At 41.4% G+C, this 24,713-nt stretch overlaps 1 protein-coding gene across 2 annotated transcripts in view; it reads left to right on the forward strand.

The window, feature by feature from the left end:
• The first annotated feature begins 2,530 nt into the window (after positions 1–2,530).
• The window catches only part of ptpn13 (protein tyrosine phosphatase non-receptor type 13), a 40,123-nt gene continuing 17,940 nt past the window's right edge, over positions 2,531–24,713 (forward strand). For both annotated transcript variants that reach the window (XM_070850226.1, XM_070850227.1), the window contains exons 1-9: positions 2,531–2,838; positions 7,728–7,847; positions 10,685–10,851; positions 12,088–12,153; positions 13,084–13,269; positions 13,591–13,678; positions 16,113–16,745; positions 22,447–22,539; positions 23,824–23,923. In XM_070850226.1, the coding sequence (XP_070706327.1) occupies positions 7,733–7,847; positions 10,685–10,851; positions 12,088–12,153; positions 13,084–13,269; positions 13,591–13,678; positions 16,113–16,745; positions 22,447–22,539; positions 23,824–23,923 (1,448 nt within the window). In that variant the 5' untranslated portion in view covers positions 2,531–2,838; positions 7,728–7,732. The remainder of the gene's footprint in view (positions 2,839–7,727; positions 7,848–10,684; positions 10,852–12,087; positions 12,154–13,083; positions 13,270–13,590; positions 13,679–16,112; positions 16,746–22,446; positions 22,540–23,823; positions 23,924–24,713) is intronic.

Here is a 24,713-nt window from a genome sequence, read left to right on the forward strand (position 1 = left end):
AGCAAACCGCATGCTTTCAATCTACCAGGTGCCCCACATTTCCGAGGCTGTCAGGACAGGCATAGCCACTCTTTCAAGGCTTCAGTGCAAATCGGCCTCTGGGCTCAGACCAGCACTGATGAGGAGGTATTAAGGACAGTACTAGAAGAAAGTGAGGGAAGAAGAAATCCTAAATGCAGAACCCCTGGGTTACACTTTATGAAACATTACTTACCCTGCCCCTGCTGCCCCTATCTGTCTCCTGATGGGGCCTTTCTGCCTCAAGCCTTGTCAGAGATTAAATGCTATTAAATCAAAGGAGACATAGACCACTCTGGCAGTAGTTTATCAGAGACAAACAAGGTTCCAAGCTTGTCAGAGATGAAAAAAACTTAAGCCAGTACTATAAGCATTTACACTTTAATAATTGTTGATTACTAGCTACTACATGCACCGTGGACGATGGGAAAGGTTGCTAAAGCCCACATACCAAGGAGAGGACCTACAACCACCCAATGACCCAATTTATCCTGCTCTCCCCTTCTTAGGAAATGTCACAGCCTGGAAATGAGGAGGAGGTTTAGCAGAATGCCAATCACACCCTGTCACTATCTGTCACTTAAAACCATCTGGCAAGGTATTTCCTGTTTCTAGTAATATATACTTAGCCTCAGACAGAGTTTGGGTTCATTGGATGAGACTAGTCATAGATTTAAACTTCTAATGAAAATAATCTAATTGAGCAATCAGCTTCCACAAAGTCTTAATGTTACCAAAGGGAAAAGTGCAGCGATATAGTTAAATAGGCCTCTTTTTCAGTTGTTAACCACTGTATGACAACATGGACCTCAATAAAAGAACATTTCTGAATTGATGAAAGCAAAAAGTACGAGTCACTACTGTTTCATTTGTTTAGGAAACAAAAGTACAATTTACACAGAAGAATGGGTCCCAGAGGCAGTGCTGGGGCTATATGACACCTGTACCTGAGGGCCCACTGTGGAATGATCCATATGGTCCATTACGAGAATCAGACGCTGCTTTAAGGAGTATTATATTTCTTTATGTTACATGAAAACAAAGTGAGTCAAAAATGACCTGCTGCATAGACAGAAGGGCTAAAACATACACTATCTATACCTTAAAATTCTACATTGAACATTTTATTTGGAGGGACTGTGAGACATTTCTTTAATCATTTCATTTCTTTTAGCACAGCTTCAAAAATCATCCTAATTATGACTTAATGTTGGAAGGGTTATGGCTTAGTAAGGGGAATGGGACTGACCAAAACGTCTACAGTGTTGGCCAATATGATCAAAAATAGAGTTGATTTAATTTGATTTCTTTATTATTATTTTTTTTTTTTTATCAATCTGACTCTTTTGACCCTGAGGTCATACTAAATGATGATGGTGATGATCTATTTAAGGGGAATAAAATTACCTCAGCCTCTAGTAAAAGCCACAGCCTCCAAATATTGTACAATAAACCTCCTCTATGTTTGTGACTTTTTCTTTTTATGTCTTCTTGAGTTGAGCCGTTAATGCAATAAAGAATAGATTTAAGATGAACACACTAGTGCAGGTTCTCACGTGTGTCCTATTCCTATTGCTACTGTACATGTAGGGTCTTGGATTGGCCTTAGATCTTTGCTTCTGGAATGTTTAAAATGAATATCAACTGCCTGGCACCAAAAAAGAAAACTAGTGTTAATCTAGTAATCCAATCTCATCACTCCTCCCTTTTATCTCTGACAGGCACAGGCAGGCAGAGATAACCCTGTCACCACAGACAACCATCTAAATGAGGCAGCATGTAACGATGACAAATAGCCACTAGATGGCAGACAGACAGGCCATAAATGAGGCAGCTTTGAAGTGCACAATAGGAAGGAAACACTCGGCAGTGAATTGCTTCCTGGCTGCTTAGATGGCTCTGAAATAACTTTGATGCTGTGGGAAATGCTAAAACATACATACTAAGCAGGACTTTTTATTGAGTTGGAAAAAACGTCAGCTCCTTCACACAATCCCAAGCTGAAGGAGACATCACGTGATCCACAAACTAATACTGAATTGCATAAATAGATGTTTTCTTCATTTGTGCGTGATTTTAGAGTAATATAGCGTATCTCAAGAGTAGCAAGTGTGGTCAAATTTACACCCACATCTGTGCCACAGTTCCCACATTGACCTCTGTATTTTAAAAAAACTAATTGAAACAACATTTTTATTTATATACAATGTACGGTAATTGTTCTAATGGTTGGATCCGGGGAGTTGTGGCCCGTATGAACGCTGTATAGCTATATGAAGAACATTTTAACAAACCTGACTGTGCCTCTTGGATCCAGCTTACTGTACATTTTACTCCCAGTTGTGTGTGTTGCTATAGTAACGGCTAAATGACAGCCCCCCTGGCAGAGACAGCCAATGGGCGGCCGCGGTGAGGTGTCTGGTTACTCCCAGTCAGCCCACGCTAGCTGGGCTAAAGGAGACCTTACACCTCCTCCTCCGCAGTAATGGTGACTCGGCTGCGCTTGGAGGGAGCTCAAAGCGGAGTAGCAGTCACCAAACACGACTTCTGAGAAATTTCTGAAGAAGAGATTTCTTTGTAATTTTTTTTTCTTTTAAATCCCGGCGGCTCGGTGAAACAAAACCTGCCGTGTAGTGGCTTTTTTCTGGCTGGATGTGCTGTGGAGACCTGTTGCCTCCCTGTCCCGCCGCATAGTCAACTTCTACCCAAGATGTTGCTTTGTGGATGGGATGGCCTCTGGTCTTGTCTGTGTGCGCACTCATAGCCTCGTCGGAGCACGAACATTTCCCTTCCGAGTGACTTTGTAGCTCTTCTCGCCCGGTAAGTTTTGTTCGTTTGTTTGTTTTAATCAGTGAAAACTTGATGTAGAAAAAGTTTATTGTGTTGCAGCTAACTTTAGCGTCCCCCGGCGAAGCTGAGGATCTGGCTCTGTTGTGGCAAACGCCGAGATGCGTCTCTTATCTAAAAACGTTGACGCTAGCTACTTTTATGCTAGTTAACATTATGTTTGTCGGTATGTCTCGACCTGAAAGTACCGCTTGTACTAGCGCCACAACAATACAGCTCTGATGATGTCTGACATGGGGCATGTCTAACCACAGCAGTGACTGTATTTTTGGAAGGGGTGGGGGGGTGGGGGAGTAACACCACTACAAAAATAACAGGCAGGTTAGCTAGCTAGCTAGCTAGCCAGGTGCTTTGTATGATTTTGAGTAAATGGCCAGCATGCATAACAATTTCAGCAGTTAAAGTTAAGTGTCAGCACATACTGAAGGTTTTATGGGGGGTTGTAAGAAGGCAGTTTTTACCCCTCCCCCTTCATTACCATAGAAAAGAAGTAAAGTTAACTCAAAGTCAAAGGTCATGAGGGTTTTGAGGGTCATGAGGAGGAAGGTGGGGTGTCTGTGTGAAGTGGTTATGATGGAGATGGTGCGAGCAGCATCATAGGAAAGAAATGGGGGGAAATTGTCAGTGGGTTGGGTTTGTGTGTGTGTTGGGAAGGGTGGGGGGTGCAGAGGTTTTCCAAAAACCATGCTCTGCATGTCACGGTACTCATAGCAAACCTGTGATTAACAGAAATGGAGCGGATGAGGTTGAGACCAAAATGAGAAGTGAGGGCCGTTGGTCCAGAGCTGGGCTGATACTCATGGAATAGTCATGGCTCTCTTTCAGGCTGGTCCCGACTCCGGCTGAGCTGAAAAACAAAACAGCAACATCCAGGACGGCTTATTGGTTAGAGAAATCCATAACTGGAAGGTACCAGGTTCATTTCTGTAATGGCCAATGTGAATCAACAACCATGTGTTAACTAAAACCCCAAAGTAATCTGGGGAAGCATGGTGGCTAATTGACAAAATTGTAAGTGGGCTGTGATTTAATGAAAACCAACCATTCCCTTTTTATTTCGGTGAGTCACTGCTTCTGTTCCGTTCCAGCTAATGTTTTCTTCTCAAGAAACTTTCATAAGACACAACTATGGATGCAACCACAACCTTTCTGCTCCCGTCACAGTTTTGCAGTAAGGAAGGATGCATCAAGTGCTGCATCTTCAGCATCATTAAAGGAAGAGGTTCTCTAGCTATATGTCTTAAAATGGCATTTTGTTGGTTTAACAGTATACATCTGGTCTGGTTTTGGATTGCTGTACAGAACATCACTCCTTACATCATCAGTCATGTTGATTCAAGAGAGATTCTGATCCAGGCCTTCCTAGACGCCGTATGTGTTTTGAATTTGAATCGTGCGCTTGCAGGCTGCATAATATGTATGATTCTGGGAATAGAGGTTCACTCAGAGTTTGTTGTTGAATTTTCCTGGCATGAATGACCTCAGGAAGATTTTCACCTCAATGTTGGCGTAGAGTACCTCTTCTCACCGGCTTCTGTTCCAAATGTGTTTGCCAGCTGAGACCACAGTTCTGATGTTTGGAGGATATGAACAAATTCCTTTTCATATCTTATGTTACAAGTTATGCTTCGGAAATAGAAGTGGAATCTGGTGTTTTTGTGGGTGATTGCTTCGAAAGCACAGCTACTCCCATTTTCAAAAAGATTTCAGATAAGAGAAAATTTGAGAGAGAAAGATGTACATGTTTTTTACTTTGTCTTTTTGTTCCTGGCAAATATAGAGGAGTGAGCATACAACTGAAAATATCTGTACCATCTTGGTATGGGTTACTCAACTGAAGTGCATTTTTCAGGGGATTGTTTTCAAACCCATTTCATATGTTGTAGCTGTGTCACTGACAGGAAGGTGGGAGGAAAGGAAAAGCTTCACTTAAGTGCAGAGTAAAGAGGGCTATCACGTTTCCAGGATTATTTTCTTTAAAATCCTTGTGACTGTGGCCAAGATTTTCAAACGCTTAGCAGAGGCAGCAGACAAAGCCATGTTTAGGTTTTTCTTTCTAGCCATAGTGTGGGAATACATGGGAATACCTGGGAACAAACATCCCCACTGTTTGAAAAAGAAAAAGAGAATGAGGCGCTGAAGTGGGGAAGGCTGTCTGGTCTCACTGTTTTGGGCCGCTGCCTCCTAAGCCCCCTCAATAATGAGCAGGACCATAGTCCAATGCGAGAGGAGCTGGCCTGCACAGCAGCCTCAGTGCGGATAAAAAACATTCCACTGTAGGTCTCTGTTGAAATAACAAGGGCCACAAAACAATCAGTCTTCACAGCACCCGCTCTCCCCATTCTCATGGGTAATGAGCAAGATGGGTAGTAACCCACTTCGCCTCAGACTTCACGCCTCCCATTGACTAGAATGGTTAACCTGCATTCCTGCATAAACATTTAGGCCTGTGACATGCTTGCTCCGGATAAACAGCAGAAAATGGATGGATGGATGGACATGCTTGCTCATTAACTCCCCTCTACAAACTCGGAATCATAGAAAGAACACTGTTTGGCATATTACTTTCAGAAATAAAGCCTAACACTAATGAGGCGGCTGACCCAGTTTATGCCAAGAGTTTATGGATAAGTGATATGCTAAAATTTAGGTCAGAATTCCAAACCCAACAAAACTGGTGCATTGCACCTAAAATGTTAAGTCAGATTTGGTACTCTTTAGTCAAGCAAGCGATGCGACTCAAGAGAATGCACTATTTTCTTGTCATTGGTCTTATCTATGTGGCCCTGACTGAAATATCTCAACAACTATTGGGTAGATTGGCACAAATTTTAGTACTGACAAGTATGGGTCCTAGTGGAAATATTCCAGTGACTTTGATAATCCCCTGGGCTTGAAAGATAAATTCAGACCCTGTTTACTTTCTCACCTTCACTCACCTGTCTGTTGCTGCAAGACTGTGATTGTACTTTTCAGACAGTTACAGAAATTACTTAACCAAATTTGTACACCAGCTAATCTATGTGGAACAGACCTGATATCCGCAGTCTTGTCACACTTTGAGATTTGACTTTTACTTGCAAGTTAAAAGTTGCACAATATGTGTTTTTATTTTAAGGCTTTTTAAGGACAGTGGTACTCTAGAAAATGAACTGTGTGTCATGTACTTTGTAGCAGAGTTTTAACATGAGTGATGTTTGTTTGATCTTGCATAGGAATTACGCCTCATTTCCTGTTTGGATGTATTCTCGTCTGTTTTGTTTTTGTGTTTTTGATATATAAGATTCTGTGCGAAAGCTGTGATCTAGCAAGTCCAAATATACTCTGTGCTGTTTAATGTGGGTTTGCTCAAATTTGTTGGGCAAAAAGTTCAGTCAACACTGAAAATAGGGATTTGTTTTAGGGGAAAATATACAAAACTTTTTGGTATATTCTACTATGACCATGGCTGACCACATTGTAACCTTTTTCCACAGCCTCAAGAGTATGCAAGCCTGTATTTTACTGCACCTAATGTACGATCATGTGACAAATAGAACCGTTGAATCCTGCAAGCAGGTGTCTATAAACTTAAAAAGTCCATCTACTTGGCAGATCACATGGGGAAAATAGGATTGGCGTGTCATGGTGCACAGATTTATGTGCCATTTTTTTACACCATGAAATCAACCTAGATCACCCTTACTCCTGTGCTTTTCTCTGTAGTAATAGATCGGTAGATTACTCTCCTGCAATTATCTAAATCACCCCCCACTACCACTAGACTGTTCCATTTTAGGCCCACAAATCCGCATTATATTCGGATTAAATTTGGACCACTTATTTGATTTTTTGCTGTAGACAGTTGTAGCTGTGAAAATACATGAAAAATACAAAATTAGAATCAAATCAAATCATGAAAGACAGCCAGTCTGTGGGTGACGTGTGAATGCAAAGTTTCACCCTAGGCATTGCATGTTGTGACGTGCAGTCTACATCCATGTAAAATACTGCATATATACTGTTGTGAGATTCATATAATTTACATATATTCTACACCAAATGCTGGATTTGCTGTATCACTGCTATCCACAATAAACCACCCAGCTTGGGCGTGACTCGGTTATAGTTTTATGACATGTAATCAGGAAACAGAAGCGTGTGTTATTACTTATTTGTAGAGCAGCAAACAGCTTTAAGACCACACCATAAAAGTTGTGTTATGCTTTTCTAGACTCAGTTGGGAGCTGCTGTCTTAGCTCTCAGAAGCTGGTAGAGGCTACCAGTAATGAACTGCTACTTTGTTAAAAGTAACTCAAGGAAATCAGAGTGTTTGTCTGTGTGTGCATGCGCGCATCATGTGCTTGTGCTACCTCCTCAAATGCAGAGGATATTAAGACGGCTTACATTTGGAAGATGTGGGAGTTTTCCCAAGGGCACGATAAAGTAAAAATGTTGATCAGAAGCAGTGTTAAAAGCAACAATGCTTAAGGTTACTGTCGTGATACAGAAATGTGGGCTTCTTTGCTTTCACTTTAGACTGTCGGGCCAGTTAGGACACGTAGGCTGTGGGTTCTTACAGGATTAGACTTGTGTTAGTGTTATACCTCTCAACTGAATTAAAATGAAACATAAAATCAGTGGTTATTTTGAGTTTCAGAAAAGTTTGATGACTAACACGGTAATCAAAAATCAGAACTTTGTCTGAGGTTATATTACTCTGAATAGCACAGGGCATATGACGTGCAGTTGCGCTGTGTGTTTTCCGTCCTGATTTGACTATCATATACTGCAATAGGAAAGAAAGCACGTGCCCTTTTACTGTATTTATGTCTGTTTATGTTCTGGTGCACATCAGTTATCCTTTGTCTCTGCTTACACAGGGAAGATGCACGTGTCTCTGGCAGAAGCCTTGGAGGTTCGAGGCGGCCCGCTCCAGGAGGAGGAGGTCTGGGCAGTGCTCAGCCAGAGTGCTGAGAGCCTCCAAGAACTCTTTCACAAAGGTATGAACATGTGGAACCAAGTATGCAAAGACATTTCCTACAAATGATAGAACATGCACACAAATAACAGCTCAGTTATTTATATTTACAGTCTTTCCCATCCTATTTTTGAACAACCAACTCTCTAAAACTGTCTACATTACCTTTTTTTAATGATAGGAAAATGAAAAGCGTAGGATGTCCATATCCCATGAATAGCCGGTGCCATTTTGTGCTGACAAATTTGTGTTGGGCTCGCTCACTCTCTGTCCCTGAAGTGATCTGTTAATTTGTTCTAGCAATGGATAGATAACCCACACCAATCCATCGCCTCAATGCAGAAATCTATAGAAGCAACTCAAAACAAAAAACAAACAAGACGAACTTCTTCTGTAATGGATAATTTTGTCCATTGAATTATAGATTCAGCCTCACTGAGACTCAAACATTTTCAAAAACATTGGTTGCTGTCAGTAAAATCAGTGCACGAATTTCATCATCAGTTTGCTGCGTGCTTGCTCTGTGTCATTTTAGCACAAATGTTCATTGTGCAGTTTTGTTTCAGTTATTTTTGTGAGTCATTTGGGCCTGTCAGTGTCTGTGATTTGCCCTTGAAGCCAAAGAGAGATAAGGCTGCACTATTCCACAGTGTCATTGTAGCATAAATAAACTTCCACATTGGTGTGACTAAGGGAGGTTTAACTCTGGAGACATTGGACGGGATGTGAGTCAGCAGGCACCACAATGTCCTCTGAGTTGTTAGGTGGTGCCTAGTCTCATATGAAACTCCACGCCACCTGATTGTTAGCCATAATTGTGTCATCTAAACTGTTTTTACCATTGGCTGTGTGGATTTCCATGAGGCAGTATGGTTACTGCCTCATGGAAATCCACACAGCTTGATAGTTTGCATTTCTGCATAAACCAGCTTGACCTCAACTTCCAGTACTACTGACTGGTTCCATTGCATACAATCCTGGCATGCTGGAGGGATTCCCTATCATCAGTGTGGCCTCAAAATATGCCTTTTATGCTGTGGTCACATTTACAACAAGAGGATTGTGCACAAATGTTCTTGTATTTCAGTCATTCGCAGCTTCTGAGATAAAGTTCTGGGCATATTAAGGACAAAATGCAAGGCTGAATACTTGGAGTACTTTAGATGATCTTATTTACATCTTTGCATGGTATTGTGTTGCAGTGATGGTGATTGTTAACGCATCCCTCTTTTTCCTTCAGTGTGTAGCTGCGTAGCTATACTGAGCACATTGTGGCCTCTCGTGAACATTTTTAGACTGCTGAGTGAAGCTAAAATTTGAAGAGCAGATGTTGGAACCAGCTATTATAGAGTCACTGAGCTATGTCAAAAAGTGTTATCTCGAGAGTGGATTAATAACAGCAACCATTTAAAATCAAATTTGTTAGACTATTTGTTAGAGGTCCTCGTCAGCTATGAAAAGTAAGTAAATTTTTGCTTCAAAACTACAAAAACAAGAAGAGGCAGTGTTTTGCTGAAGCAGATATAATGTCTCTCATGCTTCGTTCTTTATTTGAATGCAAATCTGTGTGTTTCCTATTGCATAGAGGGGGCCAGCATACAGATGACTTGAGCAAACCTTTACATGACTCTTGAGACATTGTAAATAGACTCACATTATCAAACACTAAACCTCCAGCACTGTGTATGAACCGTAGCGGTTTGTTACTGTTTGGATAAGAATGATTTGTTTGAACAAGCAATGTGTGAATATTTCTGATTTGTTAGAGAAATTCATCCTTGTAGTTTTGCCTATAGAATATTTAGGATCAAATAGAAACCAGCATTTTCAAAATTTAGTGCAATTTTTTTCCTCCTGCGGTAAGCACTGAGGCCTCCTTTTGCTCTACATCTGCCAACCTGCCGTTATAATGTCATGTTAGCTGTGGAACTGAGTGCACTGTACACTGTACAGTTTGTAAGCATCTACTTTTAGAGGACTGCCTCTTAGTATAATAGCTCCGTGCCATCCCTTGCCCCCTAGCTCAGATAGCAGCTTATTAGATTGACATACTACATTGTTAAAGAATAAAGAACTTGCAGTACAAGCTATCCTTTTTGAAGTAAGTAGGGAATCAAATGGTGCATGCCCAAGTTAATTTGTTATCCATCAAGAAACTAATTTCCTCAGGCTGACTCATGCACCTCTTCTCAGCTCTACTTTTGCTTATGCAGAGCAAATGTTTTGTGTGGGATACACCTAGTAACCCAGTCTACTTTTGAGTATGATCTCCAAATGGTCACACGCGTTTTAAACAGGAAACTTTTATTTACTTAGTAAATTCCAGCTTTTGAAAGCAGATATTTGGTGCCTCAAATCCAGTTCCTCTCTTCGTCTCTCTGCTCCTCTCGGAGTTAAGTATCAGTCAAAGAAAAGAATTTTGCAGCGCTGCTCAAACATTCCTTTGTATATTTTTAAAACGTTCTCTGACCATAGCGCTGGCTGTGGCTTTGTAGGAAAAGAGAATTACGCTGTGTAGCCATTCCTTTCTGCTTCTATGCCTCAACAGTTATTTTCTTGCTGGCTAAGAAAGCAACATGTGTTTTTGTTTACTTCAATCATCTTGAGTTTCCATAAACGCCAAAGCCTTAGCAAGAAACCTCCACTGTGGTTGAATATGTCTATTTGCTGCATTCATGCTGTAAATGCTCAGACAAAATTTCATGTATTGAGCTTGAAAACACGGTACTTAGTATTAACAGTGTGTGTGCATGTGTGACAACAGCTGAGAATGTAAATAATGGAAACGTTGTTGTTTTTTTTCCTGTTTTTGTCCCTGATGATATCTCCAGTAGTTGAATTGTCCATTTCCCTCTCCAGACCCCACAGCCATGGGCTTCATCATCTCTCCCTGGTCCCTCCTGCTCATGCCCTCTGGCAACATCTCATTCACAGACGAGTATGTCACCCAGCAGGACTTAAGAGCCTTCACAGCTCCAGAGGTCCTGGAAGGTGTCTCCTTGACTTCAGTCTCGGATATAGAGAAGGTATAATAACACATGTGGTGACAGAACCTTACAAATAGTTTAGCCTACTGTTTAGTCTATAGTCACATCTTCTAATGTTTTGCATTTAGTGTTAATGTTTTCAGCAGCAGGTGATAACCTTTAGACCTGAGAATTGATTTGATTTCAATCAATGCCCCCTCTAGTGTTCAAAAATGCCAAGGGCAAGGCAAGTTGCTCATCAAAGTTTTTAACGAACAAGTCACTGTTTTTGTTGCATCTGCCAGCTACCAGCTACTAATGTATTGTATTACAACAGTTTTGTTTCACACTAACTACAACCAACAAATTTGGTCATCATATGTTTTGAATGCCAATTTGTTAAGTTGTGGCTGTAGAAACCATTGTTGCTGTGACAGGTCAATTAGGTGTTTACTACCTCATGCACTGTGCAACTTCTTTAACATGTACACAAAACCACACCCCCTAAATCTGACTCTAAAGCTAGAGAGCTAAAATCTTGCATGACTGGATTCTTGTCTCTGGCACGTCCCCATAGACCTCAACGCTGTTTTGTGCTGAGTCAGTTTTCCAGCCCTGGCCCCGCCTCCCACCAGCTGAGTTATTTCAGTGTAGAAAATATAAGCTGTTTCTCTCATTATCAGAGACTTTGGGTAAATGTACTGTATATGTCATCTGCGAGTGCCACAATTTTCCTTTCCCTTTTTCAGCGTTTGAGCTGGTGGTTTGAATGGGTGGTTTTCAAATTTCCACATTTCCTGAGTGTGCGAGTGTGTCTTTAAGTTTGTACCTGAGCTCTGTTCCGAAAAGACCTCGAAGGCTGCGTTGCATTCTTTGGCAATCCCTGAATTATTCTTTCCTCTACCAAGCCCAACATTCAGGGGAAGTGATTTCTCTCCCAAGCAGCGAGTGCAGAGTAATAAGGAGAAGGAAATGGAAAAAGGTTTTTGGATTAAGGCTGAAAGCCCCTGTCGTTTTCTTTTCCAAATAAGAGTGAATTCAACTTTGATTACAATCCAGCAGTTACTGAGCTTTAGTATGTTTCTCTTTCTTTCACACAGGGCAGTTTGAATTATTTTAATAAAGTTCAGTGCCTGCTTTGTTTGAAAGAAGCAAAACCCATCTCTTTCTATGTGCTCACTGTTGCTTTACTCTTGTCTTGTTTGTAAAAATGCATACACTTTTTGCCTAACAGACCAAGATTGAATGAAGTATAATGTTACCTTTAAAGCTTGAGTGATGTTTTTTTTTCTACAGATGCATATGTACTCTCTGGGCATGACCCTGTTCTGGGGAGCGGACTACGAGATCCCCCAAAGTCAGGTAAAAGATTACCAAGGACACTTGCCACCAAATAGATTTAGTTATAATATGGGGCCATATACTTGGTAATAAAGATATATAAGATAACTGCAGTAATTTTTTTCCAAATGTAACAAGGTATTTTTGCCTTGATCTTGTCAAAAAATAACTTTCACCATAGTATATTGGGTATCTAAAACGGCGGCAAACAAACAGATATATGCTTATGTGATTTGACTAAAGATGCAAACCTAGAATAGCCACAACCAAAGTAGATTGTTGTCCAGGTTTAAGCGTGTCTTCCATGTTCTTCTCAAAGATAATCAAACATTGCCAGTCACACTGGCGTAAAGAGAAGATTGATAGTGCATCTACAGCAACGAGTGTGAAGCCACATCACAGACATTATGATTTTCAATGGAATCTGCGTTTTTAAAAATTAAATCTGTTACTGAATGTGTCATCTGGATAAGAAAAGGTGCATTCTGGTATGTGTTTGAATCTGCTGAAACTGCTTGGGAAGGTCGACCTCACAATGCATTCATTTCTCAGCAAGAGTCAAGCCAAGTGTAAAACCCAGTCCGTTTTAAAGTTTGAGAGAAAGTACCACCAACAGGTCAAAGATGCCATGGTTCACACTCACATTGGACATCCACTTCGCCTCACTCAAGGGCATCCACTCTCCTCGTGTCCCTTCCCTCAGCCATGAAGGAGGTCTTATAGTAGTGCTCACTGCAGCTGCAAAATGTACAACAAACATTGGGCCAAATATAAGATAGGTGAATGCTTTGTGCCATGCTGACATGGCTTATCTTTGTCACCTTAGCTGAACAAAGTGCAAGTCGATATTGATATCAGATTCAGATACCAATAGAGCTTGTCACCTCACAGTACTTGGTGCTCTTGTCATTGTTTGTATCTGTAACTGCCTTCCATGTGTTTGCTATGCAGCCTATGAAGTTGGGGGAACACCTAAACAGCCTGCTTCTCAACATGTGTGATGATGTTACATTGAGTCGAATGTCGTTGCGCACGGTGCTGGACATCTGCAGCAAACACATCAGAAACTCCAGTTGTGACCCTCCCTTCTCCTATATCAGAAAACTGGTCCGGTTGGTACTGGGCAGCCTCTCCCAGGTATGCAGTTTTTTTTCTTTTTATGTTGGTCGAATACAACAGGCCTGTCTATTTTTCTATATTTTTATTATGGCTACTTGCTCAAAAGCCTGCACATAAAGCTTTATCCTGGTTGAATGTAAGTTAGAAGACTATTCTGTGCCAGAGTGCACAGCAGGTAGGAAGGCTCTTGCTGAAAGAACTTGATGTTAGGATAGATGACTCTCAGAGGGAATGACTCTCTAACTTCTGTTTTTCTTAACCCTCCTTGCTCTGCTTTTATCATCTCCACCCTTTGTTTTTCTTTCACTCTTACTTCCACTCTCCTCATCTTTTTCTCAGCTGGATGGTCTGCTGACTGATAGAGAGTCTCTTCCGGAGCGAAGTAAGGAGATTCGTGAGCGGCTGAGGGGCAAAGGTTTGCCCTCAGGTAAGATGAGCTGCCCCAGACACACACACACACACACACACACAGTAAACACAAAGCAACTAGAGCTGTGTTTGCCTGGTGGGTCGTCAAGGGAATTTTTTCTGTGGTGTAGAAAGAGTTATTTATATTACGCAGTGATTCCGATTTCTTGGCTGCCAACAGTTAACGATAAAGTAATCTGGTTTCTATTAATCTTCAAAAACACTTATTGTTTTTGTTAACCTATGGTCTGTGCTTTCTGGAAGTTTGGAAAGAAGACAAATCACCAGATCCGTGAACCTGTTTATACTTGGTATTAAAAATGCGTCTTGAGCGATTTGGATCTGTCAGATAGTAATTATGAGATTAGTTTGCACAGTTAGGTCAGGAGAGTATATTATCTCTTCTTTCTTCCTAATGATAGCCCGAATGTAGTTCTTGTAAGTTGTTTACATTCATGTTTTTATTTAGAGAGAATTATACATAAATTACTTTGCTGGTTGTCCAGCTATTTATCACTTACATCCTAGCTTTCTGAGTTTGTGGGAAAGAATTGAAAGGAGATGAGGAACAACACATTGAAACCTCGAATCGGGTTTAATTCAGGAAAATATGACCAAATCTTCCCAGTGGTTTCTGAGAGAACTCCGGCATTTTTCCAGGCAATGGGAAGGAGAGCAGAGCACAAACATGGCTGCGTCGTCTCGATTATGTAAGCACGGCATGGCATTGATTACAGATGCATATTTTGGAGTCACCAGTGAAGCTGCCGGTCTGCTGTTTCTATCAGTGCTTTGTGCTTTGTTGAGCACCAGCCAGCCCAAGGGAAAGTACATGCAAAGAGTATTACTTAGTTCTTAAGCGCTTTTCTTCTCAAGGAGCAGCACTCTTCTTTCCAAGTTGTAATTGCTGCGAGGCGAACTCGGTCACTGTCTCTTTTTAAATTTGGATTAACGTCTCCATTTCTTCAATGCTAGTCCATATGATGGCTTCGCTACACTAGTATTTGCTGAAAAACCTGTCACCCCAGTTGACTTCTCTAAAAAAGAAAAGACATTGTTGAGAAAAACCTTTTTTTTTTCTAATTTTTTTTATTCAATCTAGTCCTTGTGTGCTTCCACGAGTTCCTGGAAGGCAGCCTGTCAGTCTTTGATGTGTTTCCCTGTTAAGACCAAGCATATGCTTTGTCGATTAAACCACCACATGCAGTGTTTTTACAGGATTTAACGTCTCTCTCCGTCTGCTCTCTCACTTCTGCATCTCTTCCTCTTGTTTTTGCTCTTGCTCGTGCACATGTTTGCCTTCTGTTTTATCTCCTCCCCTCTAAAACAAGAGCTGTCACTGGCAGACTTTATATATGGCTTGTCTGGCAGTCAAACTAGAAATTTGCACACAGTCTCAGAAAGCAACATTCATGATTTAAGAAAGATTCAGAGATAAATGAGCTGGATGCCCATACCAGTACTTGTTCATTACTGTGGCACAGTATGTTCTATTGTTTGTTTTTTTAATAATGGGCTGAAAATAGCTATTGAACAGACTATCTACAGAAATCACTGGTACCCCTCAAGGTCAAAAGCAGCATGCCATGTTTCTTAATTTCTCTGTGCTGTTGTTGGTTTACTTTACAAATTAATCAGTTTTATTTGCTATTAATGGCTGTTGCATTAGCACTCCTGGGGCTGTATAACAGAAAACTCTTGTTTCTGCTACCAAGTCCAATTAAATGCCACCTAACCTAACAAACAACCATGGAAATTTCATTTGGGGGCTCATTTAGAAATAAAGCAAATAGGTTCCAGCACATTCTCTAACCATCTAACCAGCATACATAAAGATGCAGCTGTGGTCCTGCACCAGATTATCGAATGTTATCTAAGCAGGGTCAAAGCTGTCAGTCATAAAATATTGTATACTACATCTCTTATGGCTAGCGGGTTTTCTGCATTTGATCTTTCAGTAGAGGGGCCAATGAGAGGCCTGCTGCAGGTGCTTAGTCTGAGGCCAAGCCAGGAGTATTAGAGCAAAGGAGGGGAAGTCTACAGTCGACCGTGCTCAGTTGCCATATTATGCTGATGCTATTAGAAATGGATGCCAGGTTGGACAGGCACTTAGACGTAATGAAGCATACTGTATTTTTTTCACATCAAAATCCTTGTTAATCCTTCTCTAATGCCTCCTTTCATCATGAATATGACTTTCACGATAGATCGTGTTAATAATGATCTAATTCACTGGTAATGATGTGCATTTCAGATTATCTCTCCCTCTCATCTGCTAGATATGCTAAAACATGCTATTCATTTGCATTTGTCATCCATTTTCCTTTATCTGCTAAGTGTTTTTACTTTGCTAGTATTCAAAATAAAGATTGCAGTGCTTTGAGGCTTTCAGTTCTGGCAGTGTAAGCTTCAGCTCGTGGTTTAATAAAACTGTGGATCTGTCCTGTTCTCAGGGAGGAGTGCCGCCCCCAGGGTTCTGGAGCGCTACCGAACTAGGACTCAAGAGCAGACGTCTCTTAACAGGGGCCTCAGTCGTTCCATGGGCTCTCTGCCAATCCAGGACTTGTTGAAGGGGGATGAGGGGGCAGCCCTACAGTATTCCACATCTGACTATCACCCTAACTCCGAATCCCCCACAGATCTCTACCCCAAACCCCCGTCACTTCAGCATCAGCACTCCTATCCCTATCTGCACCCCTTTCACCCCCAGCAAAAGGGCCGGCCCGTGGAACTGGACAGGAGGTCTTTACCTTTCCACAGTGGGGAACTGGGCCCTAGACAAGCCAGGAAGACCTGGGCTTCCTCCGTGGACTTGGCTTACATTGACCCAGAGGCTCTTCGTTTTGGAGCTTTGGAGGATGCACGGAGGGGCAACAGTGCCATAAGTACCCACTCCATAGGCAGGCGCAAATCACCCTTGCAAGCATCGAGAGAGAGGGATTCTCGCTACTCTGAGTTTTGTGGGCTGAAGAGTAGGAAGCCTCATCACCACTCAGCCCTATCGGTAGGATCGGGCCTCGCTGGCGCCTATGACAGGATTAAGGAGAGACAGAGGAAACTTCAGGTTCTAAGGCAAGCAGTGGATGGTGAGTATGCTTTCTTGAAACATAAGTGCAGTTAAGAGTAGCAGTTGTTTTCAGTCCCAAGATAAATGTGCTCTTATGTGTTGATTTAAATCCTTAGGGCAGTTTTTAAAGTGTTATGTGTTTATGTTGACGAAATTCCTTTTGAAATCTACAAAGCATGTCTCATGCCACATGAATGGTTGGAAATCTTCACAAAAACACTCTGCCAACACCTTTCATATGTCTGAAATTTAGGGACTGTGTCCAGCAATTTGTGCAACTTTGTGAAATGGACAAACTGACATCCACACCCACTTCATGCTGTGTTTAGCCAGTGTTGTGGAGGTGTCAAAGTAACTAGGGTTTGAACTTTGCCCAAAATCTTTTGAAGAGATTTTTTTTGTCACTTTTTATGTGTACAACTGAGTGCAACAATATGAATGCCTTCCAGGAGAGAGAGACTGTCTGTAAATGTGTGCTGTTATCTCCATACATAAATAGTATTGTGTCTCCCCTACTCTCTGACAGCCATAAACACGTTTACCAATTGCTGAGGTCGGACATCACATTTTATGGAACAGTTCTTTGCTATTCTTCTCTTTTTAGTCTCCTCTTATTGTCACTTTTAAGCTGACCAAGAAAATCACTGCCATTTTGGCTTTTCCTGCTAGTTGGGGAGGAATTCAATTTAACATCCCATGAGACAATAAGTCTTTTTCATGATATAATTAAATACAATGATTCATTTGTCATTTTCTTTGCTTACAATGCCAATCACATTCAGATCTTTTGTCTCTGCCTTTTTGTTTTTCATCATTGCAACAGATTACACACAACAATCATGTGGTTTTAAGTATTGCAGGATAAGGGATTTGGTGACAAGTCTGAGCTTGGTCATGTGTCATTATGGTGTGTTATGTGTGGTACCTTGTCAGAACATGAAGTGAGTGGGCTTCAACCTTTTAAAGATGCTACTTCAGAGTTAGGTGTGAGGTAGCCCGCAATTTCAAACAGGAAAATCCCATCAAAGTTCCCAGCTTTAGTCTGCCACTGAGACAATGAATAAAATCTTCAGTGAAATGACTGTCAATGTCTCAGCTGTGCTACTAAGATATATAAGAAATGCCAGACTGGCTGGTAAAAGGAATTTATTACGCAATAAAAGGAGCTTGGATGAAAAAACTGCAGGGGAGCCATCAGCTCGGCTGATCTGAGAGGTGAAAATGTGATGACGTGAGCAGACAGACACCCGAACTAGTTACTGGTTGTGTGTCTGCTGTCCATCTGTAACTACCATGTGGGATGGACGCTGCTGGATGCTGGCTTGAATGAAGTATCGTTGGTGGTGGCTGTGCAGCAGTGTTTAGACAGAATGTATGAGTCACTGGTACAGAGGTTTCCAAATGGTTCATTCTAATTACAGACCAGTTTAATTCTAGCCTGCTGCAAATTGTCACACATGCTGTATAGCCAAGTCCCTTACTCTTTTTTTTTTTCCTAACATGACTGTAAACACAGAAATATAAGCATGCATACAGTCAAGGGTATTTACAGCCTCAGCAAACAATCTTTCTATAATCACATGCTTGGACCGAGCACACACTACACAATTGTTTAGCACATCAGCAGTCAGCCCCAAGAGCTTTAAGTTTACCTCGAGAGCTTATTGAATTCTTGGTAAAATCTCCATAGGCAGGCTAGTTTGCGCGGAGAGTCACCAGTGACTGTATGGCTTTGCTGACCATCTGGGGACAGTGGAGAAGCATGAGAGATGAATAGTTTCATATAATAAACTGTCTTCTACCTCCTCTTTGCTTTCCTCCTCCTGCTGGTTTGCCATACTCCCCACTCTCCAGCCAACCTCTAGCCTCCCAGCTTTTTTGGCAGCTATTTTTAATGCTGACCGAGCCACCAACCAACGGCATTCTTCTCCTCGACTGTGGCTTTTTATCCCCAGCAAGTCCTGCCTTCCTTCCCTTCCTTCCCCCGTGCCTTTTGCTGATTGTAATCAGAGGCACTTGGCTTTTTTTTTTTCATATGATGGTGTGAAGAGAGGAACTAGGCTTTTCTACCTAGCTGCCTAAATGGGAATGTTGGGTAGCCCCTGTCTACTGTCCCACCTATCACACCGTTTCTGTATGCTTGGGCTTCCTCAGAGAAGATTGTGAGGATTAACTTTGTATATTTTCTGTGTCAATAGTTTTTGATGAATATTGAATTATGGTTTATGTTAGACATCATGCTGATGCAAAGGAATGTTTACTCCCATCAAAACTGACTGAGGTTGACTATGACGGTTGAGCCAAAGTATTTCTGTATTCCATCCCAGAGCTATTTTGCTATAGTATGAATATGGCCTAATTGAGCACAGACCATTTGCAGGGCCTCGTGGATGTGTTACTTGGCTCTACTTCCTTTTCTTTCTTTTTCTCTTACTTTTTTCTGTTCTTTTCTGCAGGAAAGTGATGGCGCAGCAGTGGTCAGTGCTCTCAGGTTTCACACAGTCACAAACCGTTTCTCTGCCTCCTGTGTGTGTGCATTTGCAAATCATGGTCGACTGAATATGTATTACCTGAACATAACAAAACATTGTTTAGTGCATGGCTGTGTGTGCATGGGCATGTTTATACCTGGTCCCCTATGTCTCACTCAGTGCCTCCGCCCCCTCCTTTGTGGTGCCAAGGTGCTTCAATCAGTAGAAACTTTCCTTGCAGACTTAGAGGCTGTAATTGGAGTCATGCGTAGCGGATGAGGGAATTCCAAACATTATTGGACTTTTCCGGCACTTGGCAGCAGGTCATATGGCTTTGGGCTGAGGCAGGTCCAACTTGGATAACTAAACAGAACTCTGCTACTTCAGGGGAAGGGGAGGTGTTTGCAAAAATAAGTGTATCCCCTAAATTTTCATAATCATATTACCATTTGGTTCAAAGGATACATCAGGAAAGATTATAGTCTTTATAAGATGTTCACACAAAAGTTTATGACCATTAGGTCTATTTCTGATCCATTTTAATTAACCTCCAGGCTCATTTCCTCTCCACATTATGCATAATGACTAAAACAAGCACTATAGAGGTTCACAAGCAGTGTAGAAATTCTATAAATGGACATTTTTCTGTTTGTGGAGTTTTCTTTCAACACAATGTGCCCTCACAATTGGTATTTCGTAAGATCTACACTGAGTCATGTTAACTTGGGGGGGCGACTTGAGGGTTTCTGTAAGCTATTATCCATTTTAGCTTATGCTTTAAAGGGAGCTCCTTCTTTCTTCCTCGGATCACCAAACTTTAAATAACCCCATAGTCTGCGTTTGTGTCTCTTCTCAGCTTGAACACCCCAAAAGGCCATAGCCTGTAGAAGCTGTTTGTGTACTCACAGAAAGCTTGTGCAGAAGTGTCAGCTCTGCGGGGAGTCAAGGGGAAGAGGAAAAACAAATGGGTTTGTGGGAGAAGAAATGAGAAGATAAGATAAAGGGAGGAGAGAGAAGTGAGGAGATAAATCCATGTTGCAGTAATTGTTCCCTGGAAACCATGCCCTTCCAGTTAAAATGTGCACAGACCGTTTCTTCCAGCAAGTGCGTGTGACTCTGTATACTGAGAAAAAGGTGATGAAAAGATTAAACATGATAGAGCTGAGTAGGAAGTGAGCTGATGTGTTAAACTTTGAATAAACCCCTTGTCTTTTTGCTCGTTTGTATGAGGCTTGTTAGGCCTCTTATTTAGTATTTAATTACTACTAAAATGTGCTGACAGTGACTTTTCTTTCCTTCATTGTCTTTTTTTGAATTTATATGTATGTGTATGCATGCTTGCTACTTACAAGTTGTACTCCTTGAACATCGAAGAGGACAGAATTCAGATAATCCGCGTATATATTCTATAAATCTGTTTTGCTTTATTTTATATTAAAAAAAAAAAAACAATCAGTGGGCAGGAGCACTGAAAAAGAGCTATGCAGTACATGTTTATCCTCACCCTATGGCCAGCCCTCTTGCTCCATGCTTACACAGTAAAACGTTCACATTATCAGCGAGATATCACTGTTAATCTTTCTAATAAGCCGTGACTCTCTCTGTTTCTCGTTCCCCTAATTGCTTTGAGGTGCAGTGGGTGTTTTAAAGTCATGATGAAATGTTGATCATGGATTTATTTGGGAATTAACTAAATATACAGATTTAACCTCCGGTTAATTGCAACTGACCAACAACCCCAGTAGACACCCATGGCTTGACCAGGAGCTCAACTTTTGTATACCGTTTGAAGTTTCTCCTTTAGCCACATTCATAAACTGTTACTCTCATGGTTCTGTTGCACTCAGTATGCCATAATATTAGACAATATAATATCTCTGCACTATATATTATATGCTTGGGAGGGTACTAGGTATTTTTATACTTGTAAGTAAATATCCCACCTCAGACCACCAGTTTGAACTCCAACAAATAGTTTTTGCACCGTGGTCCTCTCTGTTCTGACTTTTCTGCCACATCAATGCATTTGCCCTGTCACTCGAGTTAAGTGTAGCACTGTGTTGTTTTTTTCTTGTTTTTTGATATACTTTTGTAAAAGTAAGGCATAATAATACTTAAATTCACTAATGTTTATGCTGATTCTGTTTCCCTTTCCTGGCAAGCTGTAATCAGGTCAGATAAACTGTTCTTGATTTGTCCCTCTTGGGCTAAGTAAATCCTGTTGATAGTGGTGGACATAACCGCACATATAGGAACATAGCAAGGAACAGGTGACTGCACGCTTGTGGGTGTCTGTGCATGTGTGTCAGCGTGGGTGATTTTAGCAAATCATTTAGTTCTTGCATTACATGACTCACTAACCAGAGGAAAAGGGAATCCTATTTTGGGTGGCAAGTTGACCAGTCCTCGTCCTTTCTAGTAAGATTATAGTTTGAGCGGGGCTTTTTACTCACGACGCGTACATTAGGCCAACATCATTGCAAAGAGAGGTCTGTGGTACTGTGAAACTCTTCTGAACTAAAATGCCTGAGCAATGACTAGGGAATGCCATCATTCAAGCTATGTAGTTGATACTAAAAAGCAGGACTTTCAAGTTCTGTGCACTAGACAGAGAAACACATGGCACATTAGGTTAGTGTTCATACTGTTTTTGACTGTTGTTTATGGTGTTATCCTGTGTTACCACAGATTTTCAATTCATTATTGAGCTTATGAAGCACTGCTTAGAGAAAAGTATGTAGTTGTGGTGAGCTGGTCTGTACTTGCTGTGGTTCACCCAGTCTAACAAGACAAAAGATTACGCCCTCAGCAAAAAGCTCTCTAACCTGACAGGAGGCACACCTCCATACATTTGTGTAGAAGCTGCTTTTCAGCATAGTTCCATATGTATTTTATTAGGAGTGCTTACCAACAGCATGACTAATACCTGCTGTTTGATCAAACCTCAACTTGTTTGGGTTTATCATCCTGTTAAAGAAAACGGTAGCTTGTCAGTTCAGCTGTGGTCCAAGTCTTGGAGTGATACAACCATGTGTGAAACTTTGTGTTGTGTGACGCTGAAAAACAGCTTTACTTTAACACTCCTCACAAACAGCAAACAAATCCATATAACCTTTTTTTAAGTTGTCTCATGTGCATGAAGTTTATGTTCCATTTCATCATTTCGCAGACATCCTCTTGTATTACTGCATGGTGCGTATTATTATATTATTTTTAAAAGATGGGCTGATGTTCTTTCTCTTCCCCCAGACCCAATCCACACCCACCAGAGGTACCACAGTGATTACAGTTCATCCAGCGAAAGCCCCTCAGTGACCTCCTCTGATCCAGAATACAGGCAAGGTAAAAGAGGCTGCTGAGGAAAAACGACATAGCCACACTGGGATTACATGGTGCTCAGTCGTGATCCCTGCTGGTTTTCACTTTAGCCATCTAATTATAGGACTGATTTACACCCGGAACAGTGAATGAATCATTTAACACGAAAACCAGAAGTAGGGTGGGCCGCAAAGACTGGGATTGAAAACCACTAGCAAAGGGGATCAATTACTCTTTGTCTCTACTGACCACTGACTGTCTTTCCCACTCAAAGCCATATTCCCCGTCTTATTGCCAAACGTTGCAGGGCACACTTTGTAGGCTAAAAATGTTGAGGCACGCCACTCTCAATTTTTTTTTTTGAAGCACAGGAAAGGTCCTTCAGTTGTTTCCAGGTAACTGCCAAGCCAGCTGCTGTGAGTCACATACCTTGCTCTGCTAATGGAATTGGACCATGTCCATAGCTATGTAGGCTTGCATAAGGTTTCATACTTTCACAACTTTCAGTCAGTGCCAATTGATGGAATTGCGCAATGAACTCAGACAAGACTTAATAGCGTGGGAAACTGGCTTGCCAACAGCTTCAAGTGGTAAACAAAACTATGGCTGCTGTGTTGAGCAAAAGTCAGCAGCTCAGATGTAATCTTTCCAAACTGAGCTACAGAAATACCCAAAACTCAATTCACTATGAATATGGACTCACTGGCTACCACCACAGTATGGTACAAAATAATCATTTCTGGAGGAGTGACTAGCTTATTGGCTGAGCTAAGAATCAAAATGATTTAACACCCACACTCCATTTAACACTGCATCTGAGGGTTTACACCGTCGCATGATGGACACTGATCTCAGACAGCTGGGAAGAGTTTAGGCACATTGGTTGAAATGGTTCCAGTTTTATTTGAGATTGGCTAAACGTAACTAAACTTAAAAAAATAGAGGTTGTTTGAATTACTTTTGACTGGAGCTTAAGATAAGTCATAACTTTTAAGACATGGACGTGCTTATAATGGACTAAATAGGGCAGCACTTGACTCAGTATATTTTAGTAACACATGCTGTTGCTGTAATGCAGTCTTTTGCATGCAACTTGAACTCAAGATGAGAGAAATCCAATTAGTGGCACTGGTTTGAGTTTTCTAAAACTACTCCACCTCCTTCAACACATGTTCATGCAGGTTTATTTGCACCACAGTGTGGGGGTATGCTGATGAAGAGGTGTGTTTGATTGTGTATATGTGAAAACAAAATTAACTCGTTTTTGTGTATGTGTGTGTACAGTTAATACTTTCTTTTCTTGTCTAGCTAAAAAACCAGCAGAGGTGAGGAGATATGGCTCGCAGGTGGCACTTTCCTGTGAACACGATGCCCTGTCGCTGACGAGTCACAGCACGCACAGGCTCAGGTAACACACACACACACACACACACACACACACGTTTACAGGTGGCAGTTCAACATACACGGTACCAGTTTTTGTTCACTAAGCAGCCAAATTACTGCTATTCATCCTCAATCGTAATCTTCATCTTGCCACTCCAGTAGCTCAGGGTAAACTCCGTTCCAAGCCTGTTTTATAATACAAATTCTTGGATCACTGTATTTGAGTTCAGGATGCATTACAGGGAAAAAGAAATGGAGCGAGAATATGTGAAAATCATCTGGTTCGTGTTGATGCTCCCTTTGTTCCTCCGAGGAATTGGTGCCTGCACTACAAAGCCTTCACAGAACTTGGAAGCCACAGATGAAGCCATCCTATTTTGTCCTCTGGGCCACACACAGCTGGCGTGGCACAGTATGGTCAGCCCCATGCTTCGCTAGTGAGGTCATCTAATGTGACATCCACATTCAGCAGTCTCTATCTCTCTAATCTCTGGCATTACAGAGGACTGCCTGCTGCTGCTACGCCTGCAAACAGAAGAACCGTGTTTTCAATCTGTCCCACTGCGCAGAGCACTCGTTTTCCCCTGATACTAAAAGAAAACATATCGGCTAGTATTTGATGTCTTCTGTGTGTAAACACATTGTGTCTCACAAACCCTCCCTAATGCTGCTACTTTTAAGTATTTACTTTGTGGAGAAAGCATAAAAAGTCTCGATGAATAAAAGCGAAATCTCACAAGACATCACACAATAAATAACAGTCTTGTTTCATTCAGCTTTTTGACAATGTCCTACTGTTCTGACACCAACCC

The sequence above is a fragment of the Pempheris klunzingeri genome, chromosome 19 (genome assembly GCF_042242105.1).
Source record: "Pempheris klunzingeri isolate RE-2024b chromosome 19, fPemKlu1.hap1, whole genome shotgun sequence".
Taxonomy (NCBI): domain Eukaryota; kingdom Metazoa; phylum Chordata; class Actinopteri; order Acropomatiformes; family Pempheridae; genus Pempheris; species Pempheris klunzingeri.